Genomic DNA, 25,992 nt, shown 5'->3' on the forward strand with positions numbered 1-25,992 from the left:
ATTAGGACACTGGCTGGAATGAAAACCCGTAGCCACTGCGGCCCTCCAGGACCGTGATTGAGGACCCCTGCGCTAAACAAACTGCATGCCGTACACCAAAAGCACAGAAAAGATTCAAATAAATGCTTACAGTATGAACATAGCTAAAAACATCCTTAAAGATAAAACTATACTTGTTCTTGAAAAGCACATCATAAACATTTAGCTCTTTAAAGAGCTGCTTTGAAATTCCTAGCAAATAACATGATTAAAGTGTCCTTGAAAAAAGGAGAGGTCTATCCAATGTTCAGAATGGGCTTCAGACTAATCAGACATTCCTTGGTAATGAAATTAACATCAACAACATTTTGGGATTTTGTTTAAGCTATTACATTACAACCAAGACGGACATTTATCTGTTTGCCATCCATTGGGGCTCATTCACCACAAGGATTCAAAACTCCCCTTATACACCTACAACCTCAATATGAAATAAATACAAGGCATACATAATAAGATCAACTAAAGTCCATGCAAAGAGTATCACTGTTTTCCCTGCCCCATAACAGACTCTCACATTGGGCACTAAAAACATCTCCAGACTGGAAAATGACTTTAAGAACATCAGCAGAACATCACCCAGTAAGCAGGCTTAATTCATACCAGTCTCAATCAATTTTGCATATTGTGGCCTCACAATGTAATAGTAAGTAACTCAGAAATCAAATTTTGAAAGGAAAAATAATGCAGAATTATATGACAGGAGCACCATGTTAATTTGTTGGTTACAAATTCTTTTAAGCATTTATCTGATCTTCTCTTACTACACTGTTTGCAGACAGTACTGAGAAAATCTATTACTGAGATCTTTTGTGTATTTTTGAATATTAGAGAAGGTAGCGTGGGTAATGATTTAAAAAAAAACACATTTGGGACGGTTTTCACAAGACAAGTACACTGCTCATATTTGCACATATGAACTACTAGGAAAGTGAGACTTAATTACCAACCCATTTCTATGAAGTGTTTATGGAGGGCTGCTGATGTGTTGCGCATCTCTAAATTTTCTTTGTGATTAGCCACTAAAAATGCTTGGTCCGTTTCTGAAGAAAACCTATTAATGACATAAAACAAAAACAAAAAACAAGCAAGTACATTTAACTGTTTTAAACTATACATTTATCCCAGAAATGAATATGTACAATTGAATTGATCAGTGATTGAAAAGATAATACCTACATTTAACAGTGATTTGGTTGGGCCCCCCTGTTTACAGTACATATCAAGGTGGAGACACCATTACTAAATTTGAGGGTTGAAGACTACTGGAAATCTGGCATGGCCTGGTGATGGCTTGGAATGGGAGGTGGGTTGTTTTGGAGATAGCTAGACATAGTTTTGGCATCTGTGCCGTACAGTCCAAAAGTGCCCCACAGGGGGCAGAACATGGGACATCGCAGGGAAGCAACTAGACACTGATGTCAAACTGAGCAGGCCTGTGGATGCAGAAAAATAATTAAAGAATACATTCCAATTACTGTAATATGTTTTTATTTTTTTTTAAATAAACAAATCAGACAGAAAACAAGTATTTAGGCTAAAAAAATGATTTATTTTACAAAAAACAATCTGGATGAAGTATAGGAAAACATACGGTAATTATAACATACACACCATGGTACAACAAATGGGATAGATTTAGTGGATACAACACTAAAAAAAAAAAAGTCAACATACCGCCAAGAGCTGAGTGCCTGTTTATTCAAGGGGAACATCTGTGGAGGGAAAAGTGTTGCTTGTCTGTTTACATAATAAAGCCAAGTGTTCCTAGTGATGTTATCCATAACTTCTGTAGTGCATTGATAAAAAAACAAAACAGTCCACACAATGCAGAAATGCTCGACATTACACACTACACTTAGGCCTTATTTGTAAGTCAGTTTGGAAATGCATTTTGGATCTGCTGCCTCTGAGGGGGTCTCGATAGAGAAGAGCACTTTAAACACATATGGCGCAGCGAGGTGCACAAACAGTTACCAGTAAACTGCAAAGGGAAGCCCGTGGACCTCCTAGCTTCCAGTGTGCCGGTTTTTGATTTAGCTGGGTGCACTGAATTTCCCCATGCAAGAATTCTTGCTCCCTGCATATTTAGTTGCCTTTCCCTTACTTTGAGCAACACTGAAACAACGTCATCTTTCACACTTACAATGTCAACTGTTTTGTAATCAGTTCTAACTGAGGCAGCTGATGATTCTGCATTGCAGGTAGATAGGAACCTTGCTTTTATTTTTAAATTCCAGTCCCGCTATGTATTCAGCATAAACACAGCCTAACTGGACAGTGTTAATGGAAGAAACATTGGCAACCATTAGGTGCCTGGTGCATACATCAAATGTGAATGAGCACAGAGGGAGTAAGAGAACGAAGAAGCTGCAAGATCTTACAGTAACCTGAGGCTCCTGAGAAAAGCTGCCCAGTACCCTGAGTTCTTACCATCTACTTGGTCATCTCTATCCAAGGCACAGTGGGCAAGAAAGCACTCCCTTCAGGAGAAACAGTTGGCGGACATGTGGACTGTTGCTGAAAAGGCTGACCAATCACTTTGGTACTAATTTAAGTAAGGGAAAAGGAAGGTGTTAAAAACATGTGGGCAACATAGGTGTCAGGCATAATTGCATACATACACGCATGGTAACTCAGCAAATTCATACCATATGTTGTGTTACTCTTGGATGCGGGGCAGGCAGATCACATTTAACCACAGCAATATGGGTTTGATACACATTAAGAGTAGGAGAAAGGGAGCAGGATGAAATAAAAAAAAAGTTATCAAATAATAAATGAAAGATTTCAATTTTCTATAAAAAAATAAGGGAAACAGTATATAGATAAAGAAAAGTACTTGCTAGTTTATTCACACTGCGATATCAGAAGCTTACACGCAAAGCTCAAAGCTATGTCCATTGTCAAACTCTCATGCTCAAGGTAAAACACAACAAAAAGAACACAGTTCTCTCTCGTAACTGACTTTCCATAGTGCAAAGTTTATCGTTGGAAAGGTAGAGCATCTACAGGAAGGAAACAGTTTTTAAAGAAAGTTCCTTTCTTTTCTTCATTCCCTTTTTTCCTCAGACTCTTCCTTTGTCCAACAGCATAGTGCTTCTGTTTCAAACAAAGAGCGCCTCCCCAAGTGTCCAATGAGACGCTTCAGACAACTAGAACATATATTCTTGTCTTAACTTACAATAAAATAAAAGTATGACATAGAAATATTTCAATTCAAGCATTCGATTTCCGTAAGATGATAAAAGCTGTTGCTGGCCACTAAGACAGCTGTATTGTTCACTAGGACAAACTGCTAGAGTTCTGAGTCCATTTCACCTTAAAGCAGCTGTCTGTGTACTCCAACTTGTCTCACATTTATTTCACATCAAGTTTCATAACAGTTTGCACTTTTAATTGGGTTATTGGTCTGACCCTGATGTATACTGTGAGCATGTGATGGTGCAGTAACCCTTAGATTACACTGGTGCTAGCTGCCCAGGCCACCAATGTTGTCTTTTATCTTGCTTATGTTTCCAGTCTACTGCAGGGCTGTGAGCTCCAAGGCTGGGATATGATCATAGATGAGGAACATGCCATGACAGGTGAGAAGTTACACTATACTTCAAATGACTCAAGTCTGTGAATAACGTTTAACTTTGCAACTGAAATGAAAGCGTTGCCTCCAAGTTCCCCACAAGTAGCTAGCATTCTGATTCTCTAAGGAAAGTTAGTACCTATAAGAATCAAGCCATTCCATCCTAGATCATCTTACAGCTTACATAAAAGCAGGTCTTTACCTGTTACTCACAGTCCCACAGCAGAGCACTCCATGAAATCGGTCCTACATTTAAGTTTCTTGAGATGTCCACTGTAATAAAGTATGGCCAAAGGGACTGTCCTCACCAAGTCGTTTTCAGAAAATGATCAAAAAAATGGATTCAAGGGTAATGACAATGCAATATTGGTCAGAACAGTACTGGCAAATGAAATTACATAGTCAGCTGTTATTTAAAACTATGGACGTGAAGAATGACCTTTGTGGAGTGGGGTATAGTTTCTTTCCCTGAGACCAGAAAGAGAGGAGGTAGGTAAAGGGTGCTATGAAACTGTGGGTAGGAATAACTTGGAGACTTGGAAGGTGAAGTCTCAAGCCATTGCCTGGAAGGGTACTTTAGTATATCTATTGTACCAATGTGCATTAAGAAGCAAAACTGAACATTGGACAGCAGAACTTTTGGATGACAAGAAAAAGGTGACAAAGATGCAGCTGCCTTTCTGAATGATTTTTGTTCCATTTATAAAAATATATTAATTAGCAAGGTGAGTGGTAAAAATGTGTTTCACCAGCAGTCATTGCCCTGCTCTTCATCATTTGGTAGGTGGCCTTTTTAGTGGCTGTGCTGATTATCCCATATTAGTTGAAAGACAGAAACATTATGTAGTATTCATCCAGCACTTTTTTTTTTTGAGACAGGTCACACAACATTCAAAACTTTAGTCTTAATTTGAGGAACATCTGGAGGTGAGAGGAATCGGCTGTTATCAGTCCCAAACAAATGTACATGAACCTTGAGGCATTTATAATGTTAGTCAGTGATCTGTAGATTGGATGATGTGAACAGAAGGTCAAAATCTCTCCACAGCAACCAACTGCAAAGCCAAGACATTCAGCAACTAAACTGAAGTGGAAAAACGACACAACTTTTAATCAAGTATCTGTGTAAGATATTGCAACAAACTAAAAAGCCTGATGTAGTGAATGGTCTACCAGCGATTGTCAAAGTTTATATCTTATTTGAAATTAATGTTTTCAGCTTGAACACTGTCACAACTTCCATTGTGCGGAGAAGAGAAAATGCTGCTGCTGTGTGTGTGTGTTTTGTGAGCATCCCTCTAGAAGTGCAGTGATTGTTGTGAACTATATAATGAATATGTTGTCCTGTCTGCGGTGGGTTGCCGCCCTGCCCAGGATTGGTTCCTGCCTTGCGCTCTGTGTTGGCTGGGATTGGCTCCAGTGGACCCCCGTGACCCTGTATTTGGATTCAGCGGGTTGGAATATGGATGGATGGATGTTGTCCTGTTCACAACATGTTCTGAATCGTCTATTCTAATGGAATCAAAGTAGAAAAGGTAAAAAATAGGTTATTGTGTTATTTATTATCGTTTTGTGCCTGGTTGGTGTATCACATCACATGGATTTCAATTTGATATCTACTTGGGGTGTTGCCTGTATAGAGTTTAAATTCATCCATCCATTATCCAACTCGCTATATCCTAACTACATGGTCATGGGGGTCTGCTGGAGCCAATCTCAGCCAACACAGGGCGCAAGGCAGGAAACAAACCCCGGGCAGGGAGCCAGCCCACCACAGGGCACGCACACACTAGGGACAATTTAGGATCACCAATGCACCTAACCTGCATGTCTTTGGACTGTGGGAGGAAACCGGAGAGAACACAGGGAGAACATGCAAACTCCACACAGGGAGGACCCGGGAAGCGAACCCAGGTCTCCGTACTGCGAGGCAGCAGCGCTACCCACTACGCCACCATGCCGCCCAGAGTTTAAATTGTTCTCTTATTTTTTTCTGCTTTCCTCTTTGGACTCTATCACTCTCACATTGTCCAAAAATAATGCATTAGGTGGACTAATGACTTTAAGTTGACCTGGTGTGTTTGTGAGTGTACCCTATGATAGACTGGCATTATGTCCAGAGCTCAACCCTGCATTATGATGTTGAATATATTCCCACAAAAGCAGGTTCAGAAAATAAAACTCACTAGATTAATGAATTTTTCTTGCTATGTTAAAATAAGCGAAACTTTGAAAATATCTTGAGTTATGCATTTCGTTTGTATGTGCACTTTAAGAAACATATGGGCCAGTAATGTTGGTGCTGCTTTATAATAATCTAAAAATATAGTTACCGATTAAAATGTGTTTTCTGCGTATTAAGATGGACTCTCTTTAGATTGTATGTAATTATAGGTGCTTGAAAGTGGGTAGATACAGGGGAAGAAAATGGGACACACAAATCAGAACAGAGAAGTGACGTTAGCATTTTTAGAAAATTAAGAGTAGTTTACACAAGATAACAATGTGTTAATGATATCAGGGAGACAAATGGCATACTATAACATAATGTGAAGTTCTTATACGGAAGAAAGACTGATCAACAAACTGCTGTCTGGCTATCACATAAATGTCATATTACTTACAGAATCAGTTTTCTGTAATGCACTTACAGTTCTTTAATTAAGAATGTTTTAGCTTCTGAGTATAACAGCAAGGTGGTGGTGGCAAATAACCTCACTGGTTTCATTCTAATTCATTCTGTATTGCTATCACAGTATATAAAATGTACTACATATATTTGTGTAGTCCAACTCACTATGATATTTTTGTATTTTCAGCTTCATTTTTTCTGTTTTAAGAAACAAAAACTGCGATGGCTAGGCAGTCTGTGGACATGACAGTTTAGGAGCAAATATTCATTAAGAGTGATGTTATGATTGGATTTGTCTGCATCATCAGCACAGCACATTAAACTCTTCAACCTTCTCTTAATGTGATGTAACTTCACTTCCAAGAAATACATCAGAAAACAGTCTGCTGAGCACCAGAAACCAGGCTTTGTATCAAAAGTGTTCAAGTTCAAAATGGAGGCAAATGGATATTGCAGAAAATGAATAAAAGTAACACTATCTACATTGTTATTGTGGGCTGTGTTTGTGTTTCTAAACGACCAGTGACTTTCATCATAAACCCTTATAGGCTCAAGTTCATGAGTAAAATAATAATAATTGTAATGTAGAAAACAGATTCCTGCTGCTGTGAAATTTTTAATTTTGTGTAGAGTGATCCATTTTAAAATTTGTTTAGGTACAGTATATGGTAGTAGGCTTTATACCATCATACACTGCATACATCATTTGCTATTGTGACTGGATTCAGATGGGCTTTATTTAAAATGATACAAGCTAAAGTAAGGCCATTTTTTTCAATCTAAACTTATGTAGATTTACTGTGACTAAGGCTATCATGACTTGCTCCTCTATTTTTTAACTATATGAACAGTTACAGAAATATTCTTTCAAGTACATTGTAGCAGAGTTAAGGTGAAGCCTGTTACAGGAGAAGTGAAGTATAACTGCCACCCAATGCTGAAGAAGAAGAATGATAGCAGCCTGCCAAATGAAGGAAATGCTGAACTGATTCTATCATTTTGTGGGCCAGCTGGATATGGCTGGGTAATATAACTTTGACTCTATATAGCAAGAGGAGCTGGGATGGATGTTGCTCAAATCCTATATAATATATTGTATGGGATAGATCAGTGTAATATACTCTTTTTTGAACTTTACTTCTTTAAATCTTTTTTAGGAGCATAAATATTGTGGGGATGTTTACAAGGTCCTGTAAACAGGATACAGACATAACTCTTTATAGATATATACAAAAAATTTCAAAGTAAAATGTGTGGCCTCCTAGCAGCTGAAGTGTTGGGACTGTAAAGCATTAGGAGTGTGAGGTTGAGTGAGTCACATTAATCGGGAGTTTACAGTGAAGATGGTGCTCTTAAAGTACCACATGAGATTTCAACCCAAATATGCAACAAGAGTCTAAGGTTTCTTTTGTTTTTCCCCTGCCATCATCCATTTTAAAGCCCAATCTGAGCAGATAATGTGATGCAGGGTCTCTTACTCTATACAGATCTGCTATATGGGGGCTCTGTGGCTGTGTTTTTTTTTTTTTTTTTGCCATCAATGAATAAAATTCCACATGGATTCAATTTGATTACGGCCTTTGTTTTTTGCTTCAATATGGAACCTTCTTTAAAATTCACAAGGCTGCAGCTGACATATGGCTGTAGAACTTTCCTGCCCCCAAGGGCTATAAAACACACACTGGACTGAAATTTGGTGAAATGCAATGCTCTTTCTGTTAACTGTTTAAAATTAACCTTTCCAGCCATTTCTTGTCCCCAGTGTGCTATGAGTTTACCTTTATTATTTAACAGTTTAACCATCACTGATTTGAAGCCTGTTTTGATAATATACCAGAGGTTATGATAAGATTTATAAATAAATAAGAAAACTCAGGAGATATCTGGAAAAAAAAAACAAGGTATTGAAGTTTGCAATGACTAGAAACATCTGTGGATTCCTCGGTTTGCAATATACTACAGGTGAAATTGGCAGATTTTCTGTTTTCCTTTGTATAATAACTAGTGAGGAGCTGGTCACCTCAGGCCTTTTTGTCTTTACTTATTTCAGTTTTCTTCTTGAAGAGCACTTTTTTTTCTCATAATTGAGTCTTTAACTCATTTTCCAGGCTGTGCGGTAACAAGCAATGAGTTTCCTTTAAAAATGATCTCCATCATAAACCTGTACCAGCCTATACATTCATGAAACCTTCCAAAAAAATTCCAGTGAGAAATGTTATGGTGTCACTTTGTGTTCACTTAATACAGAGCAGATCACCCGCCAGAGTAGTGTACTTCCAATGCTGTAAGTTAAAAAGAATAAATAAATCTCCTACAAGGGCCACTAGAATGAATACAAAATATTATGCGTATCTACAATGCAATGAAATCTTAATTTAAGGTCATTTTGATAGAAAGCTTTCTTTTGTTTTTGTAAACGTATAATAGTCTCTTTCCTTTATCTGCTCCTAGCCTCTTTCATCCATTTGTTTCTGCTTATTGCACAGTGCATGTTGTCCTCTTTTAATATATATTTTAACATTGAAAAATGCCACAGTTCATGACTCTCTTTCTCCTTCAAAAAACATTTTTTCCTTCTAGGGTCAACTGTATTTTAAGAACATCCACAGCGATCTACCACCATGCCAGGAATCTTGCCATGAATGATCTGCTGTTTGTCATTGAAGTAAAGCATGTTAATGGGAGACATCTTGGTTGGCGTGCAGCAAGGCCCTGCGGAGCCTCGTGGATTGGCATGCTGCACCAAGTGTGTGTGCGGATACTTCTGCATGAACATGTACTCACACTGGCCTGAGCAGTAGTTAGCTTTGTACCTCTTGGGTGCAATGATCCAGTCCCAACCAAATGCTTCAAAGTCAACTGTGAGAGGATACCGGCAACACCGTGATTCAGTGGAGTGCTCGTCACAGTCCAGGCCGAGGTTTCTCCGAGTTCGTTTTGTTGTCTCCATCACCTTCACTTCAAGGAAGGGCTGCTGTAGATGAAACAGTAATATCAGTCAAGCAGCTTGAGAAGACTGAACCTTTAAAACAACAAAGATGACTTCTAAAAAACAATGGATGGCAAGCATTCAAAAAACGTTGAACCTGTCAGGCTTAATAAGAGACTACAAAAATAAGAGCATTTAACTGGTTTAGCTGCCGTACGTCAACAGGTGTCCTTTTCAGCTATTATTGTCTCATTGAGCATCATCTAGTAATGTCTTCAACCCCCACTAGCCATTAATTGGGCATGATGAAATATTAAGCTCATTCATTGTATCATGCATCTTTTGTCATTTGTCAAATAGGCATTTCATTTGCTTTTTAGGAATTTTTAGGGTGGTGTGATAGGTAGCATGCGGAGTACCAAAGATTGAATTACTAAAATATATCAAGACATGCCTTATTTAACAAGGTTATCAGACTTTTAGGAAAAACAAAGAAATATATGCTGTCCCCACATCTCCCCAAATAATCTTGGGTTAACTTAAATTCTGTGTGCATCCCACTTGATAACATCTTTGAGGATATTTATCTCCATCTCTTCTTAACACAAATGAGAAAGTATTACCTATGTCTCCATTATTTTAATGAAGAAACACTTTTATTGTTAAGCAACAAATTACATTTCAAACCACTTCCTCACTTTACATGCAGGCCTACCCTAACACCGTCATCAGCCATCTTATCCTCCATGTGTCAGGTGTCTTAGCAGAAACATTAGAATGTAAAGAATGCAGTCACAGATTTAACTCCCTTAAATGACTGTTTCTGTGACCCTGAGGATTTCATATGCCATATGCTGCACAAACATGGAATCAAGAATATATTCCTGTAAAGCATGTTTGGGTGATGTTCACTAAAATAAGTACTATATAAAATCACAACATCACAAGTTCACTTCCTACCATTAACTCTCCTTGAAACTCTGAGCAAGTCACTTCACCTGCCAGACACATTTTCCATGCTGTATTTGCAAAACTTTTTTGGACTTCTTTCCATTTCAAATGACATTATGTAACATTAAATGTATTTTAGGACTTGCAATACAATACCTTTCCTGTCAATTAGAAAAACAGCCCTAAATAATAAAAATCTGGGTGCAATAAAAACATCACAAAAATGCCAGGGTATCACAAAAACATTTTGTGGAGAGTTAAAGGGTAAACAACAATTTGGATAACTTGTTTTAAAGCATGCAAATACATTTTTTTTTATTACATAGTGTGTATGTGTGAAATTGGCCTTGGTGTGGGATCACATTTGAGTTTTTCTGTAATTTTATTTTTGTTTAGAACAAAGCTACAACATGACTCCAGAATGAAAGTATTAAAAATTATGATATTCTTCACCACAACTTGTTATTTTATATCTGAGTGACAATTTGTATTTAGAGGTTCTAAATATGTAGTTTAGCAAAAAGAAGTCCCACCGGGAAATGTACAAGATTGTGAGGATTTCCTCCTGGAAATCTGGATTACTCTACAGCTGATAGCAGTCAAGGGCAGCCCGGTGGCGCAGTGGTAGCCCTGCGGTAGTGCTGTTGCCTCACAGCTTTCCGGGTCCTCCCTGCGTGGAGTTTGTATGTTCTCCCCGTGTCTGCGTGGGTTTCCTCCCACAGCACAAAGACATGCAGGTTAGGTGCATTGGTGATCCTACATTGTCCCTAGTGTGTGCTTGGTGTGTGGGTGTGTGCGCCCTGTGGTGGGCTGGCGCCCTGCCCGGGGTTTGTTTCCTGCCTTGCACCCTGTGTTGGCTGGGATTGGCTCCAGCAGACCCCTGTGACTCTGTAGTTAGGATATAGTGGGTTGGATAATGGATAGATGGATAATAGCTGTCAAGTTTACTGATGTCTTTAAACTGCCAAAGTGTGAAGTGTGTGAACCACAGAATGCATTGATGGCCAAACAGGAGCTTGTTCTTCTTTACAACTGAGGAAGCCTAATCTACTTAAAATTCTTTCCAAGTCAAGTCAAGTTTATTGTCATGGGTAAAGTACATAGTGCAATTAAAGTCTTACATGCATTATTGAAAATAATACAGTACAAAATAAATAACAAGTATACAGTACATAGTGTGCCATATATAAATTATATATAGTCACGCATGTGTGCTTGGGAGACAGCCTAAGGGCTCTGGTGTTGGTAGTTACCCGCTGCACCAGGGGATGGTGCTGTTTGCTAATGCCTTCTCTCTTCCTTCCTCTGCAGAACGTAAAACTGACAGCCATGCCACCTCAGATGTAACTTTCATTGTCTGCCCCCCAAGATCCACCCATTCTTGACTGGAAGTCATATGACCAGAAGTTCAGCCACCTCACAGTTAGCTCTGTTTAGAACCTTCATCTGAAAAGATGTTTCCGCTACTTGTGTGCTTTTTTTTTGTGCAAATCTTCAGTTATATGGGGTCATCAGGGTGCTGCCCCAACCCTTTCACATTGCTGTGTCTCCTTTTACTCAAGATATATATTGAGTATGTGTACATATATACCTCTATTATAATAAAAAAAATCCTGGGATGAGATGAGACTTTTTAGCCTGGGATGAGACGTGACTTTTTCAGAGAGATACTTCATGTCCCGCGAGACGAGTCTTTGTGCCAAGAGATTTAACCAACGTCCAGGGCCGGAAATAAAAGACAAAGAGGAGATGACAAAGTAGAATGTCGTAAAGAATTCAAAAATGTTGGCGTGATACACATGCAGAGCAGGTTAGAGATAATGAAAGTACTAAAATTCGAAAGTCTCAAAAAAAATGATAGTTAAGATCGCCTTAGTTACTCGGTGAAATAACAGAACAACGAAAAGAGATCAAATACATTGTTCAGATTTAAACGTTAAGTCGAAGACTTGTAGATCGTCTAATTCGTGTTGCCATCAGGGAAATGTAGTGTTTCTTCCCAATGAAGAGGCCTAGCCGCGAGAATTAAAAGGTTTGTTGTTTGGTGAAAGTGAAATCCACATAAGCAAGAAAATTTCAAGCCCTGCGAGACAAGACTTTATGCAAAGAGATTTGGAAAAGTCCTGCCCACATCTAAAACATTTACAACCACATGGTTCAATCATTTCTCATTTGTGTGAATGCCATTGTCAGTCACAGTTCATGTAGAAAGAAAGAAACGATATTCACTCACGGGCAGTTATACGTTGCGTTGTCACGATGTAATTCCAAACACGGAATCAAAATTCAATGTGATATTGATGAAAATGTAAAAGCAAAAAGAGATCAAAAATATGGATATAGGTGATGTGACAGAAGTATGTAGATCTTGTTTGGCTTTAAACTTTAAGTCGGAGACTTGTAGATCGTTGAATTTGTGTTGCCATCAGGAAAATGTAGTGTTTCTTCCCAATGAAGAAGTGTATTTGCAAGAATTAAAAGATTTCTTGTTTGGTGAAAGTGAAATCCACATACGAGAGCAGCAGTGGGGTTGGCGAATGAAGCGAGCAGGAGGCAAAGCCCCCTAGTATCCATATATATATATATATATATATATATATATATATATATATATATATATATATATATATATATATTCACACACACACATACTGTGCATATATACTGAATTAATCACACAATTATATACAATATGTATTTGTCAATATTTATACATACACACATACTTGTCTTATGACTGACTGACTGTTCAACAACATTATAACTTGCAGGTACACAATTACTGGCAAAGACACTCCTGGTGGTTCTCATGTGACCATTGGCTTGAGAAACAAGCTTTCTTCCACTTTTTACGGCAAGAGCATGGTGAGTTTGTTTTTCATTATTATTGTTTGTACTTATTGTATTGTTAAATTCCATTGTCTTTCTTGGTTACATGCTTTATGTTCATTTGAATATATATTACATTGCATTATTTGTCTTATTGTCTTATTATGACCAATAACAATTTGATAACAAAAAAAACTGGTACAAATGCCAATGATCCTGTACTAATTGCCAGAAGGTAGGAGTAAGAAAAGTGGTTGTGCAGGATGGCTGTAGTCTTTAATTATACTGTTTACCCAACAGCAAAAACTAGATATAGAAAGGATAAAAATGAATAGATGATTAAAAATGTATCACATATTTTAACATAATTCACTTCAATTTCATTTAATCTAGCAGTAGTAGTAGTAGTAGTAGTAACATATGTACATAGTACAATAAAATCGTAACTTGCATGTGTGACTAAAATTCAACAAATTCTCTGGCGCTGTGATAAACAAAAATGTATTATTACACATTAATGGGGAAAATTTGAAACATTCAGCAGCAAAAAATATGGTCATCTCCCGTTAATTGTTACTTGCTTTGTAGAGCACCTTGCAATCTGCACTAATACTTATTGATTAATGCAGGCATCTACTGATAAGTAACAAAATGATTCTTTGAAAGCAAGGGCCAAAAAAATTGTTGATTTTAATTGATTTGACATTACACATACAAATATTTGGAACGAAACATACAAATTATTATTTGTTACTATTATTTGTTATTATTATATACAAACAATCAAATTATTAATGAACGTAAAAGATTAATAAATAATGAATATATATATTTGCCTTTGAGAATCAGGTTGAGGGTTAGGGTAAATATAAATTTGATGTGATTCACTATTATTATCTCATCTGCATGGACCATATGATTTGTTAGAGTTGAAGGAAAAAAGTAATGCAAGTCAGACCTGGAGAAAATTAAAATGAAGCTTCTTTCACTTCAAACCACACCAAATATTATAAATATATATGCAAGCTGAAGATTAACCTTTCACCATATTGATAGATAGATAGATAGATAGATAGATAGATAGATAGATAGATAGATAGATAGATAGATAGATAGATAGATAGATAGATAGATAGATAGATAGATACTTTATTAATCCCATGGGGAAATTCACAATGACTCCAAATATGACATCACATTCCTATTGGAATTACTAAATACTAAAAAAGGGCTTTAGTCTCAAATTCAACCCGTCAAGAATCTATTGTTTAATTTCAAAATGTAAATTCAACTGTCCTAGAAGACTGTATGAAGTGCAGCAAACCTGCCATTAAGAATGGGCAACAGTAACTCATAACCAACATGTAAATGTGGCAGACATACACCCAAAAGACATAAAGACCTATTGTAGCAAGAGGTTGTTCAAACAAAATGAGCTGGTTATAAATACTTAGAAAACAGCTGATTTCCAGTTTTTGAATATGATGAGATATCTACAGGCAATCAGCTCATTTTGTCTTTGATGTTTTCTGAGTTTGCAGATGGCAGCAAAATGTGTAAGTATCCTTTGCAATACAGTAACACTTGAAAACATTTTAAAAATCTGAATACACTTGTAAGGCACTACATAATATCCTTTAATTCCTTGAACACACTTTTTACCATTACATGAGCCCGTTAACCTAGCATGTATTTCTTTGAAATACGGTATGAAACCTGAAGAACTCAGAGAAAAACCTACATAAATATAGAGAGAAGATGAGGTAAGAAAGTGAACCCAGACATTAAGAGACATCAGTGCTACAAATGTATTATATTAAATTATTATGTACAATCTGGATTATGTAATTTAACTCACTATTTTATTTCTTCTCAAACTTATTGAAACGACATATATTAAATTTCAGGTTTTAGAAACTGGCTAGAAATTTTTAAGGCCTTACAAAAAAAACTGTAGCTCACACTAATTACTTAAACTAAAAGCCTGAAAATCTTGTTATCCTCCAAGACTAAGGTACTTAATATTACTGAACAAAGGGGTTGCTATTATATTATTATTATATTATTATATGAATCCCTTGGGATTAATAAAGTATCTATCTATCTATCTATCTATCTATCTATCTATCTATCTATCTATCTATCTATCTATCTATCTATCTATCTATGATCAGAACAAGTCCAATATGTAGGGTGTAGGGAGTTGTGTTTGTATAAACGCTTCATTCCTTCATATCATATGTATAATTGTTGGGGTTTTTTTAACAAAAACAGGCGACAAAACTTAAATAATTCACAGCTGGAAAGTATGTCTACAAAACCAGATTTAATAATTAAAACAAAAAGAAAAAGATGATAATCATCATCATTTTCTCTCTGTTAAAAGTGGAATTTACATAGTTACATGTCTGGAATTTATAAAAATTAAATGAAAACCTAGGCTGACAGGCTGGCAGCTAGCAAGCATGAAAAACATTTGCACCTGCATTAGATTCAGCCACAATGGCTTATTTTTACGTTGGTACAGCACACCCATATGCCGCCTATGCAGCTTATTGTACGTCTCCACTTTGTAGCAAACTTTAAAATTGTCATTGCCAGCCCTAATCGTAACACTTTATACCCTTTATAGTTCTAGTTGGGGAAGAGAGACAAAATTGTCATTGTTTTATCCTTGCATTACTTACTACTAACACTTTGAATCATCTTGTACTGCTCTTTGTTATCTTGCTGCTTTGAATTATGCATATCCTTTTGTGCTTTGCAATGCAAATGATGATGGTGTGCTCTGTGAAAGGCAGTATATAAAACACAGATTGAGTGACTGACTGATTTGTTAATTTTTTAACAGGTTTCTCTAGGGAAAATATAAATATAAATGTGTGTATATAAGGGAGCCAGTATTCTCAGAGCTCCTGTAGATCACTAGACACCCACTTTTTGGTGGAGTATAATTTTTTGAACGTTACATCCAACCCTGGCAGACCTCCCTCTACACTATTCTAAAGTTTGTCACATAGTTTATTTTGGTTAGCTCGGGTAGAAATACATGCCAATACTTATAATGATATATTTATGTTAATATGAAAGTTAGTTACTTACTGGCATATTTACCAGTTTTTGTCTATTAACAGGAATCTCAAGATACTTCTACTACTGTGCAAAAAAATTATTTTAAATTAAAGGTAATATCTAATTATCAAACAGACAAAAAATAAAGAAAAAATTAATTCCAGCAGTCAAGTTAGATAACATAACAGCTTCGTGTGGGCTGAAGTCAACATCACCGGCCTTCACATGAACTCATATGCATGTATCGCCTTAGGAGTGAGATCAGCTGGCTGAGTGACATTAAACAGTCAAGCAGCTGTAGATAATAGAAAGGGAAATACAACATTAAAATAATTCAAAATGAAAGGTACCTGAGGTCCAGTTAACTTCAAACATCTGGCCCTTTTTTTGGGTCCTGAGATATAATAAATCATAATGGACTCTTTTCTAACTTATTCAGATTTAGTTGTTAAGAATAATTTTTCTGGCAGAAAATTGCATTTTTGCATTGGCATTCATTTTTAGTAGACTTGCAGTAATACATATTTGTTATAGGTATTCACAACCCAAAATTATAACCTTAATTCAAATTATAATATTATGTAGTGTTTTGTATTAATATTTTTCTTTACGATTTTGGCTTTAGGCAAATTAATTATTACTGCTAACTCCAGGGAATTTAGTTTGATTCCCAGCCTGTTCACTGTATATGTGGAGTTTGAACACCTTCCTTGTGTCCTTGTGAGCAATATTTGGACACTCTGGCTTCCTCCTACATCCTTACAACATGCATGTTGAGTTCACCGCCAATGATGAAGTGGTCTGTTTAAAGTGAAAGTGGATGTGCGTCCTGCAACAGCCTGGCATTTCTGTCCTGCACTACCGAAAAAAATGGCAAAGAGAATTTTATGTGAATAAAATAAAACATGGGAAAACTGGTTTAGAGTCTTCATATATGTACTCCTTTGGCTTGGTTTCTTTGCATAAATACTTTGTGAATGAAAAGAGATATTAGGAGATTTCTGAAATGCTCTTTTGTTTTTCAGTGTCTGCTGTGCTTTCAGGTTTTACAAAACAGCACACATTCTTTATGCTTGTATTTAACAGGAGCCTTCTCCTTGACCCGAGTCAAGGATCAGATGTACTGGATGGCAACTACCTTACATATATACTCATTTTGCATTAGTTTAATTTAAAAATCTCTTTAGTTATGAAACATAAGACCATTCAATTAGAACAACTGAATGATAAAGAAATGCCAAATGTCCTCCTGATTCTCCACAATTTGTGGTTCAGAGCCAAAGGCTACAGTAATGTGACACTGAATGATTCTTTATTTTAAATTGAAAAATAAGCTGCATGAGGGTTTACAGAAAAGCAGAACCAGCCTGTAGCACAAAGAAACTCCCTCTTCATGCATGTATGCCGCCTGAGATGCTGTTAGCGCCATAGAAACTGTGCTCATACATATGGACTCCAAGGTCATCGGTTCAAATTGCTTGAGAACCATCTGGACATTCTCATTTGCCAGCCTCCCTTGAACATTGTGTTGTGTGAGAGCTCTGTGCTGCCAGAGAGGCGTATGGTACAAAACATACCAGCAAGAATTCAGGCAGCCTGATGAATAAATACTGCCTGCCTTGACATCCCGCACTGAAGCTGTCACCTAGTATAGTAAATTAAAGTTGTTACAATATGAGTTTGAAATCTGTTTCCATTTCCCTGCAATACTATTGATGCATTGCTTTAATACATATTTCATCTTGAGAAAATAAGATAGGGGTGCAGCAATCAATACTGCAGTGTGCTGGGGGTCACAAGGTGCAGCCACTCAAAGGATTTACTCCAGACTAAAATTAAAGAGGAAAAAAACCTTTTACATCTCTGCTTGCTATTTTTCTTTTCTTTCTGTTCCTTCCAGGTCAACCCTTCGTACTACAAAGCTGCAGCTGCCTTTTGAACAAACAACTAAGACATAAATGATGTAACACATCCCTAAATAAGGATAAAGCTTTCAGGCTTTGCTTATTTGAATGTGGTACAGCTTGGGAATCCCATGGCTGCACTACAAATTGTTTGTCTAATAATTAATAATAATTCTTTGCATTTATATAGCGCTTTTCTCACTATTCAAAGCACTCCGCAATTGCAGGTTAACAGCCTTGATTAAGGGCCCTACAGAGCAGAGTCCCTTTTGGCATTTTACGGGATTCGAACCAGCAACCTTTCTGATTGTCTAAGGCACTTGCTCTTATACATTAGTTTATGTAAATGGTGTGGGTATTTATGACAAATCACAATGAATGAGTTACATTGGGTGCAATAACAACACACTGCAAGGTGACTGGTAAAACTAGTGCACTAGGAGATTGTGGGAAACTGATCACATAAAAATGACATAAAGAGAAAACTGTATCTCAGATACATTTATTGCATCTTGAGAATGTGTGTACAGTGAATGTGATGTAGACTGATTATGTGAATTTAATGATGATTGCATTATTATTAGTCCTTTACTATTTACAGAAAACCATGAAAAAGTAACAGCATATCATTACGGGGGTGTTTTTCTTAATAACTTACCAGTCCTTCTTCACCTGGTCCAAGAGATGTGACTGCTAGATCATTTCCACTGTCATCAAAAGCATTGATATCAATGCCCCAGTTTGTGTGAGGCTGCTTAAACCAATTCTGTAGCACATGCTTAAAGTCAATACTCTGCCAGTGCCCAGAGCGTGAGTGTAGGTCTATCTTCAGGGAACGAATACGAATATGTCGGCTTCCTTCCTCTGTCACAGGTTTCAGACGCAGAATCTGCAGGTACACTGTAGAAGTCTGCTGCAATGGTCGCAGGTAAACCCAGAGTTGTGCCTTCAGAACCTTAGTGAACATGATCTTTGGACTAAACTTGAAGAAGCAGCAGCTTGGCTTACCATCCACCTGTACAGTAGCATCCGCTGCAACAAAAGAGAACAGACTGTTACAATGTTAAAATATGTTTCTTGCCCGAAAAGTTGCACTTTGAGTAGCTATACTGGAAAAATGAGAGGAATTTGTGCAGGACTGCACTGGCCATCTGACAATTCTGGTCAAACCCAGAAAGCCTGGTGCAATTATGGAGACAGATGAACTCATACAAGAGTACAAATAAGGTCAAGCAATAAAGAAACAACATAATAATTATACTAATAGTGAATTAACGTGCATAATTAAAACACTGGCATTCTCACATAAACTTTTTGACAAGGGGAGCACTCTATTCAAACTGCTCCAAACCCCCCCCAAATAGTTGCTTGTGCCCAGAAAATATTTTTACAACAAACAAACATAGCAGGCTCATTTTCCCTGCCCTTTCTAAACACCTTGTTAATGATGCCTCATTGAGTAGTAATCTCAGTAGAAATATGTCATTTGCAAATATTTTTTAGGATGAGTACATTTTAAACGGTTCATTTTTTTATTTATGGAATTTAATATCTTGAGAAAGAAAAGCTGCATAGTAAAAGAAATGGGGGCAAAATAATCAAGACCTCCCTTTTCTGCTGAGAGTTTTTCTTAATTTAAAAGTCCGTTTAACCACATAGTCTAAATGTGCCAAATGCAAAAGGGAATTCTTCCAGGCCATCTAAATAAACTTTAATTTACTCAAAAAAAAATTCTCCTTTTAGACTCTTTAAATTTCAGGATTATTGATTTTATAAATTGGTTTATGAAAAATAAAAGAAATGATACCACTTGATTCCTCAGGAGATATTCTGCATATCAGCTTATCTGAGACACAGTTGCCTTGACAACACAGCCAGGCTTCCTGGGTCAAAGGCCAGTTTGGCACCTAGGCCTTGTTAAAAAGAAGGTCAGAGGTTAAAGCCCTCAGACCCTTACATCCCTTGAGGATTTAGCGGGCATTGCTAACAGCCAGATAAAAATTGGTTTTGAAGGTCAAGGTCGAACAGCCATTCTATTACAGGGCATTTGCTATCCATCTTATTTTTAACTCCAATCTTATAAAATGAAGGGTTTCTTGTTATTCCAAACGTGCTCTAAAATATATTTATCAAAAACCTTTGGAACACAAAGCACAATCTCTTCTAGTGCAGATGGTATAAAGTTACTGTGGATAAACAAAAAACTTCACCATTGACAATGGCAGGCTTTCAAATAAAGAGTAGGATTAATCAAATGAGTGAGGTAAGAGATTAAAGAACAAGTCTTAAAAGAAAGTGCTAATAAATACCAGTCGAGCCTGTCATTCAGACCAGTGATTATTACTCTAATTATTTTTAACACGTGACACAGCATGCTCATGTTAACAAAACATTACTGAACAAGTCAGGCTCTTTTACTTTTGCATCAGACCAGCACCACCTTCAAATGAACTTCTGTGAAGCAGTAATTATTAAGAATAATGGTCCTTAGATCAAGCAGGAGTCCCAGACGTAACATTTGTAATATTTCATTTTCTGCAACAGCAGAGACATATACTAATTAAACTTAATAACAAGATAAAGTCAACTTTAATGTGAAGATTTCTTTTTGGAGAATATACGCACAATTTAAATGATCTTTTCAATAATGAACTATCCCTTATCCCTTAAACAACTGCATCATCTATTATCAATGTTTTCCACCTGTATATTAATAAAACTAAAGTGTTTTCTCCAAATATGGAATACAGAAAAGTTAACTTATTTTTAAAAGTTATTCTCACAATAACCTTATTACAGTGCTCCAAGTCTGCTCTCAGCAAAGAGGGGTATATGAAAATAATCTGAATTGAATTTTTAAATTCTTTTTCTGACATAAATATTTCTAGGTTGTACACAGATCACAGAACAAGGGCAGTCTTAAACTTCCAAGGATAAACAATGGGATGGCATGTGCGGGTGAAGCATTTAACTGCAGGTTTTCAGATTCACAAATGATCTGCTAGACAGAGTAAATGTAACGTAGGTCCAATGTTTTCTAAGCATTTAAATGAAGGCGGATGTCTGTACATTAGCATAACCTGAGCTATTGGTTTAGCTGTTGTGAACATGGGTCCGAACACCATCAGACAGAGACCACGTCTTTATAAAAGCACACACGTTTATTTTCTTAAACTCCCACATAGCCCACAGTGCTCCCGCACCAAACACCCCTAATACGGGCCTTTCTCTCTCAGTCCGTGGGCCGCCTTTCCTCTCTTAATAATAATAATTCATTACATTTATATAGCACTTTTCTCAGTACTCAAAGCGCTATCCACACAGGGAGGAACCGTGAAGCGAACCCACAATCTTCCACAGTCTCCTTACTGCAAAGCAGCAGCACTACCACTGCGCCACCTGTGAGGACAATCACGGGAGCTTCGTCCTGCTCCCACTCCCAACTCCAGCTCCCCGACTGTAGGAAGGCGGCCCCTTTTATTCCCACCTGGATGTGCTCCAGGTGCCTGATGACACTCTTCCGGCAGCACTTCCTGGTGTGGGGGAAGTGCTGCCCTTGCACCCGGAAGCAGTCCAGGCGTCCCTGGAAGGATCTTCCTCCATCTTCCCGGATGTGGCGGAAGTGAATGTTTCCTGGGCTCCATGAGGCTCGGGACGCCCCCTGGCGGGGGCCACAGGCCCCAATGGGCTTGAGCCTCCTTGCTCCTTTCCCGTGGTCCCCTCAACATCCAGGGCTGTTGCCCCCTCATGGCCCGGGCGACGTATACACCACCTCCCGGTCCCTCCAGCCTCCTGTGACACTGTTTATACTACTATAAACACTTCTGTTTAGTTATACGTGTTGAATAAAAATGGGTCGATCACCACGTGTGGACCTTTCCTGTTTCCATGCATGTGCATTTCAGGATCACTCTCCTGACTCATTTTAGGTAAGCAATCCCACCCCGGGACAAAAGGATTTCTGTCACCAATGGTATCGTCTCTTTCTGTTCCCACGGCCAGGAGAAGGTACCTAGTGAGGGCAACTGACTTCACTCCTCCTGGATGTATAAAGGCGAGGTGCTCACACAAGGTGACATCTCATTCTGGACCGGCACTTGAGAGAGACGGTGTTCCAAATCAGACCTGATCGATATAGGCTATCAATCCTCGGCTGTTTATGTTTTGTACAAGCAGCATTGTGCTCTGTTTTTGCTTGAAATCCTCTGTTATAATTAAAAGAGGTGACCCGGCTGGTGCGCCAACATTTCTCAAGACGACCTGTCATACCATGCACAGCCACACTGTTCTCTTTTTCCATTGAGAACCCACCTATTCAATTTGATGCCATGGACACCTTCACCCCATTCTGTCCATGGAATGATAAATCATATCGGTTTATAACTTTCAGTGCTAGCAGTAAGAGAAACATAGCATAAGACCACCTCAATGACTATAATAAAAGTATGGAAGTTAGCCGTTAATATGTTGGAGAATACCCTATGAAGGGTAGCTGTTAGTCAGTCATTATCCAACCCACTATATCCTAACACAGGGTCACAGGGGTCTGCTGGAGCCAATCCCAGCCAGCCCAGGGCGCAAGGCAGGAACAAATCCCCGGGCAGGGCGCCAGCCCACCGCAGAGGGTAGCTGTTATCTTTGCATATTCTAAACAGATTGTTCACCTCCTGAGAATTATCAGCTGGAGTGTTTATTTTCCGCACTTCCATGTCTAATACATACTATATATATTCTGTTAATTTAATTTGTCTTACATTGAAAATTTTTGCTTCTATTTATCAAAGACATATTTTAAGTCATCTTTTTACTGTAAATTTAAGTGTAATGTTGTGGATTTTTCAGGTGTAGCTGCATGTGTGTAAATTTATTAAAATTTTCCAAAAGCAATGTGCAACAATAAGTTATCAAACATTGTGCACACAAAATTAATGTGGTGCCACAATGAGGAGAAACAGCTACATTTAATTTCTTCCTACATAGCAGCCTTTTCAGCAGGCCACAGCTGTACTTCTCTTTGTAAAGCATCTCCCGCTCTTTTTTTGTTTCTGTTTTGCAGCTCTGTCTATACATTCTTGTCTTCCATCTGCTGCACCACTCCTCTTTAGTCGGTGTAATGCTCGGTGTGGTTTACACTTGAGACACCTTTATTTTCACGCACTTGAGCAAGCAGTACTTTTAGAACAATTCTTGAGCAGGGAGATGAACCTGATTTCCATCCCCTGTTAGTGGTCTCCTGCTTGGACTCGGACTGAGTGAGTTATGTTTACATGTGTTTTAATAACTCAGTTATTCAGGGAAACTTGGTTTCTAAAATTTCATTAGAACATTAGAACACTCTAGACAAGAACAGGCCATTCAGCCCAACAAAGCTCGCCAGTCCTATCCATTTATTTCTTCTAAAAAAATATCAAGTCGAGTTTTGAAAGTCCCCAACGTCTTACTGTCTACCACACTACTTGGTCACTTATTCCAAGTGTCTATCGTTCTTTGTATAAAGAAAAACTTCCTAATGTTTGTGTGAAATTTACCCTTAACAAGTTTCCAACTGTGTCCCTGTGTTCTTGATGAACTCATTTTAAAATAACAGTCTCGATCCACTGGACTAATTTCCTTCATAATTTTAAACATTTCAATCAAGTCACCTCTTAATCTTCTTTTGCTTAAACTGTAAAGGCTCAGCTCTTTTAATCTTTCATCATAATTCAACCCCTGTAGCCCGGGAATCAGCCTAGTTGCTCTTCTCTTGACATTTTCTAGTGCTGCTATGTCCTTTTTGTAGCCTGGAGACCAAAACTGCACACAGGACTCCAGATGAGGCCTCACCAGTGTGTTATAAAGGTTGAGCAGAACCTCCTGTGACTTGCACTCCACACATCAAGGCGCTATATAACCTGACATTCTGTTATCCTTCTTAATGGCTTCTGAACACTGTCGGGAAGTTGATAGCTTAGAGTCCACTATGACTCCTAAATCCTTCTCATAGGGTGGACACTCAATTTTCCGACCGCCCATTATATATTCATGTTCTCCATTAGTAAGGATAACGAATCTGGGTTATTGGTTTCTGAGAATCCAGGTTAACAGCTGTAGACTTCTCTGCGAGTAACCCAATTATGTGGCCATGTAAACCCTTAACCAAGTTACAGGTAAAGATTTTGTAGTCTGCACATGTTCACTATACTCTAATCACCTGTGCATATGTTAGCTTTGCATACACTTTTAGCAGCCGCAGGTGGAAGCATCCATAAAATAAATTTTCATAGGCAAAGGTTTGGGCAATCACGTTATTCCTACTTCTGGCTGAAATAATCTGTTTCAGTATTTCAGAAATCACTAAATTAATTTTGATGAGCTGTATGTGTAGTGCCCAATCCTGGAATCCCTAACCCTAACCTCTAATATGCAATGTGTAGCAAAATTACTTTTTAAAGTAATGAGTAACCTAACACAATCATTTTATTGAAGGAAAAATGCCTGCGTTATTGTATTATTATTATTTGTGAATTTCCCCTTGGGATTAATAAAGTATCTATCTATCTATCATCCAAACAGCACTGTGTATAAGGCAAGAAGCACACATACTGTCTTAATCTTCTTTATTTATTTATCTGGTTTGTACAATGCTATATACTGTATATGCTGCCGTTCTTTATTATATTCTGTAAGTGCCTTGAGCATGGGAAAGGTGCTATATAAATAAAATGTATTATTATTATTATTATTACTGGTATGGCGCTCTTTTTCAGGACTCTATCGCACAGCCAAGCAAGATATAGTATGTTACAAGCAATCCAGTTACAGAAACATTAATAAATTGTCCAGCTATGTGGTCTAGATATGTTGAAACAGTGTGATGAGGATGACACAGCGTTCAAGCCGTGTATCATCGGTGGCTCAGGTTGATCGAGGATGTATAAAAGGGGGATGGATGTTATTTAGCTCACTGCAAATGAAAAACTAAATGTATTTATGAAACACAAGAAACTTATCACAGGCTTCTTGCTTGTTGCCAGAGCCATGATGGTCAATGATGGCGTTTAAGTCTTTTTTGCACAGTTTAATTACATACTCCAGAAGCATACGTGTCCATGTAAATGAGGATTTCAAAGAAACAGGTTTCTGCCTTAACCGGGTTATTCTGTGTGCATGTGAACACACTCTGCTTCTATTAACCAGGTTTCTCGGACACTAATAACCCAGTTTCTCTAACCACAATAACAGTTTACATGGCATTTCTGAAACCAGATTTCTGTGAATAACTGGGTTATTAAAACACATGTAAAATTCATTGTCTTTTGGGTTCCCATCCTTTCTTGTCCTACTGTTCATTTCAGTCCTTTATTAACCTCATAATTATCAGCTGAGCACTTGGAAAGTACTTTCTTACCCGTGTTACCACACTTGTTTGATATACATAATGCCTCAACTTTCGCATATCTGCAATTAGACCTTTTGGAATCAGTGCCTTAATTCCTCTGCACAAAGCATTTGCTTATTCTCTAAAGGTTACTGTTTGGTGTTTTCAGGATAGAACTTATTCACCAAGAGAAAGACACTGCTGGGACTACAAACAGTTTACAAGGTGCTTCAATGCAGACTAGTGGTAGTATATATAACTAGCCGACGCCTGCCGTAGCATACGGCAGTGTAAGAATAGGAACGGAAAACGGTGAGAAAGGAATTCAGAAATCAAGAAGAAATAAATACTTCTTGAAAGACGTAGTTATGAATAGGTGTTTTGGTGGAGACGACCGATAATGAGTCGAAAGATCTAACCCTAGAAAAGCCACGTACAACTGACTGTGGCTGAAGACTGGTTGTTGTAAGATTAACGCAAATCATTGTAAATGTTTGTCCTTGGGACTTGTTGATAGTCATGGAGAAGGTGAGTCTGAGTGAGAATTGTGTGCATTTAAATGTAAAAGGGAGATTGGTGTCGGAAGGAAGGAGAGAGATTCTGGGAATGAAGATTGTTTCAGAATTCTGGATAACAATCAGTTTGCACTCAATAATATTTGTATGTATTCGGGTAACGATGAGTCTTGTTTCGTTGCAA

General features: G+C 37.7%; 1 protein-coding gene across 1 annotated transcript in view; it reads right to left on the reverse strand.

Moving 5' to 3' along the window:
- Positions 1–1,570: 1,570 nt before the first annotated feature.
- Positions 1,571–25,992, reverse strand: part of LOC114649156 (growth/differentiation factor 11-like) — a 62,090-nt gene continuing 37,668 nt past the window's right edge. Inside the window, exons 2-3 of the mRNA XM_028798609.2 lie at positions 18,595–18,968; positions 1,571–9,225 (exon numbers count right to left, since the gene is read on the reverse strand). Of these exons, the coding sequence (XP_028654442.2) occupies positions 8,845–9,225; positions 18,595–18,968 (755 nt within the window). The 3' untranslated portion in view covers positions 1,571–8,844. The remainder of the gene's footprint in view (positions 9,226–18,594; positions 18,969–25,992) is intronic.

This window comes from Erpetoichthys calabaricus, chromosome 3 (genome assembly GCF_900747795.2).
Source record: "Erpetoichthys calabaricus chromosome 3, fErpCal1.3, whole genome shotgun sequence".
Classification (NCBI taxonomy): Eukaryota; Metazoa; Chordata; class Cladistia; order Polypteriformes; family Polypteridae; genus Erpetoichthys; species Erpetoichthys calabaricus.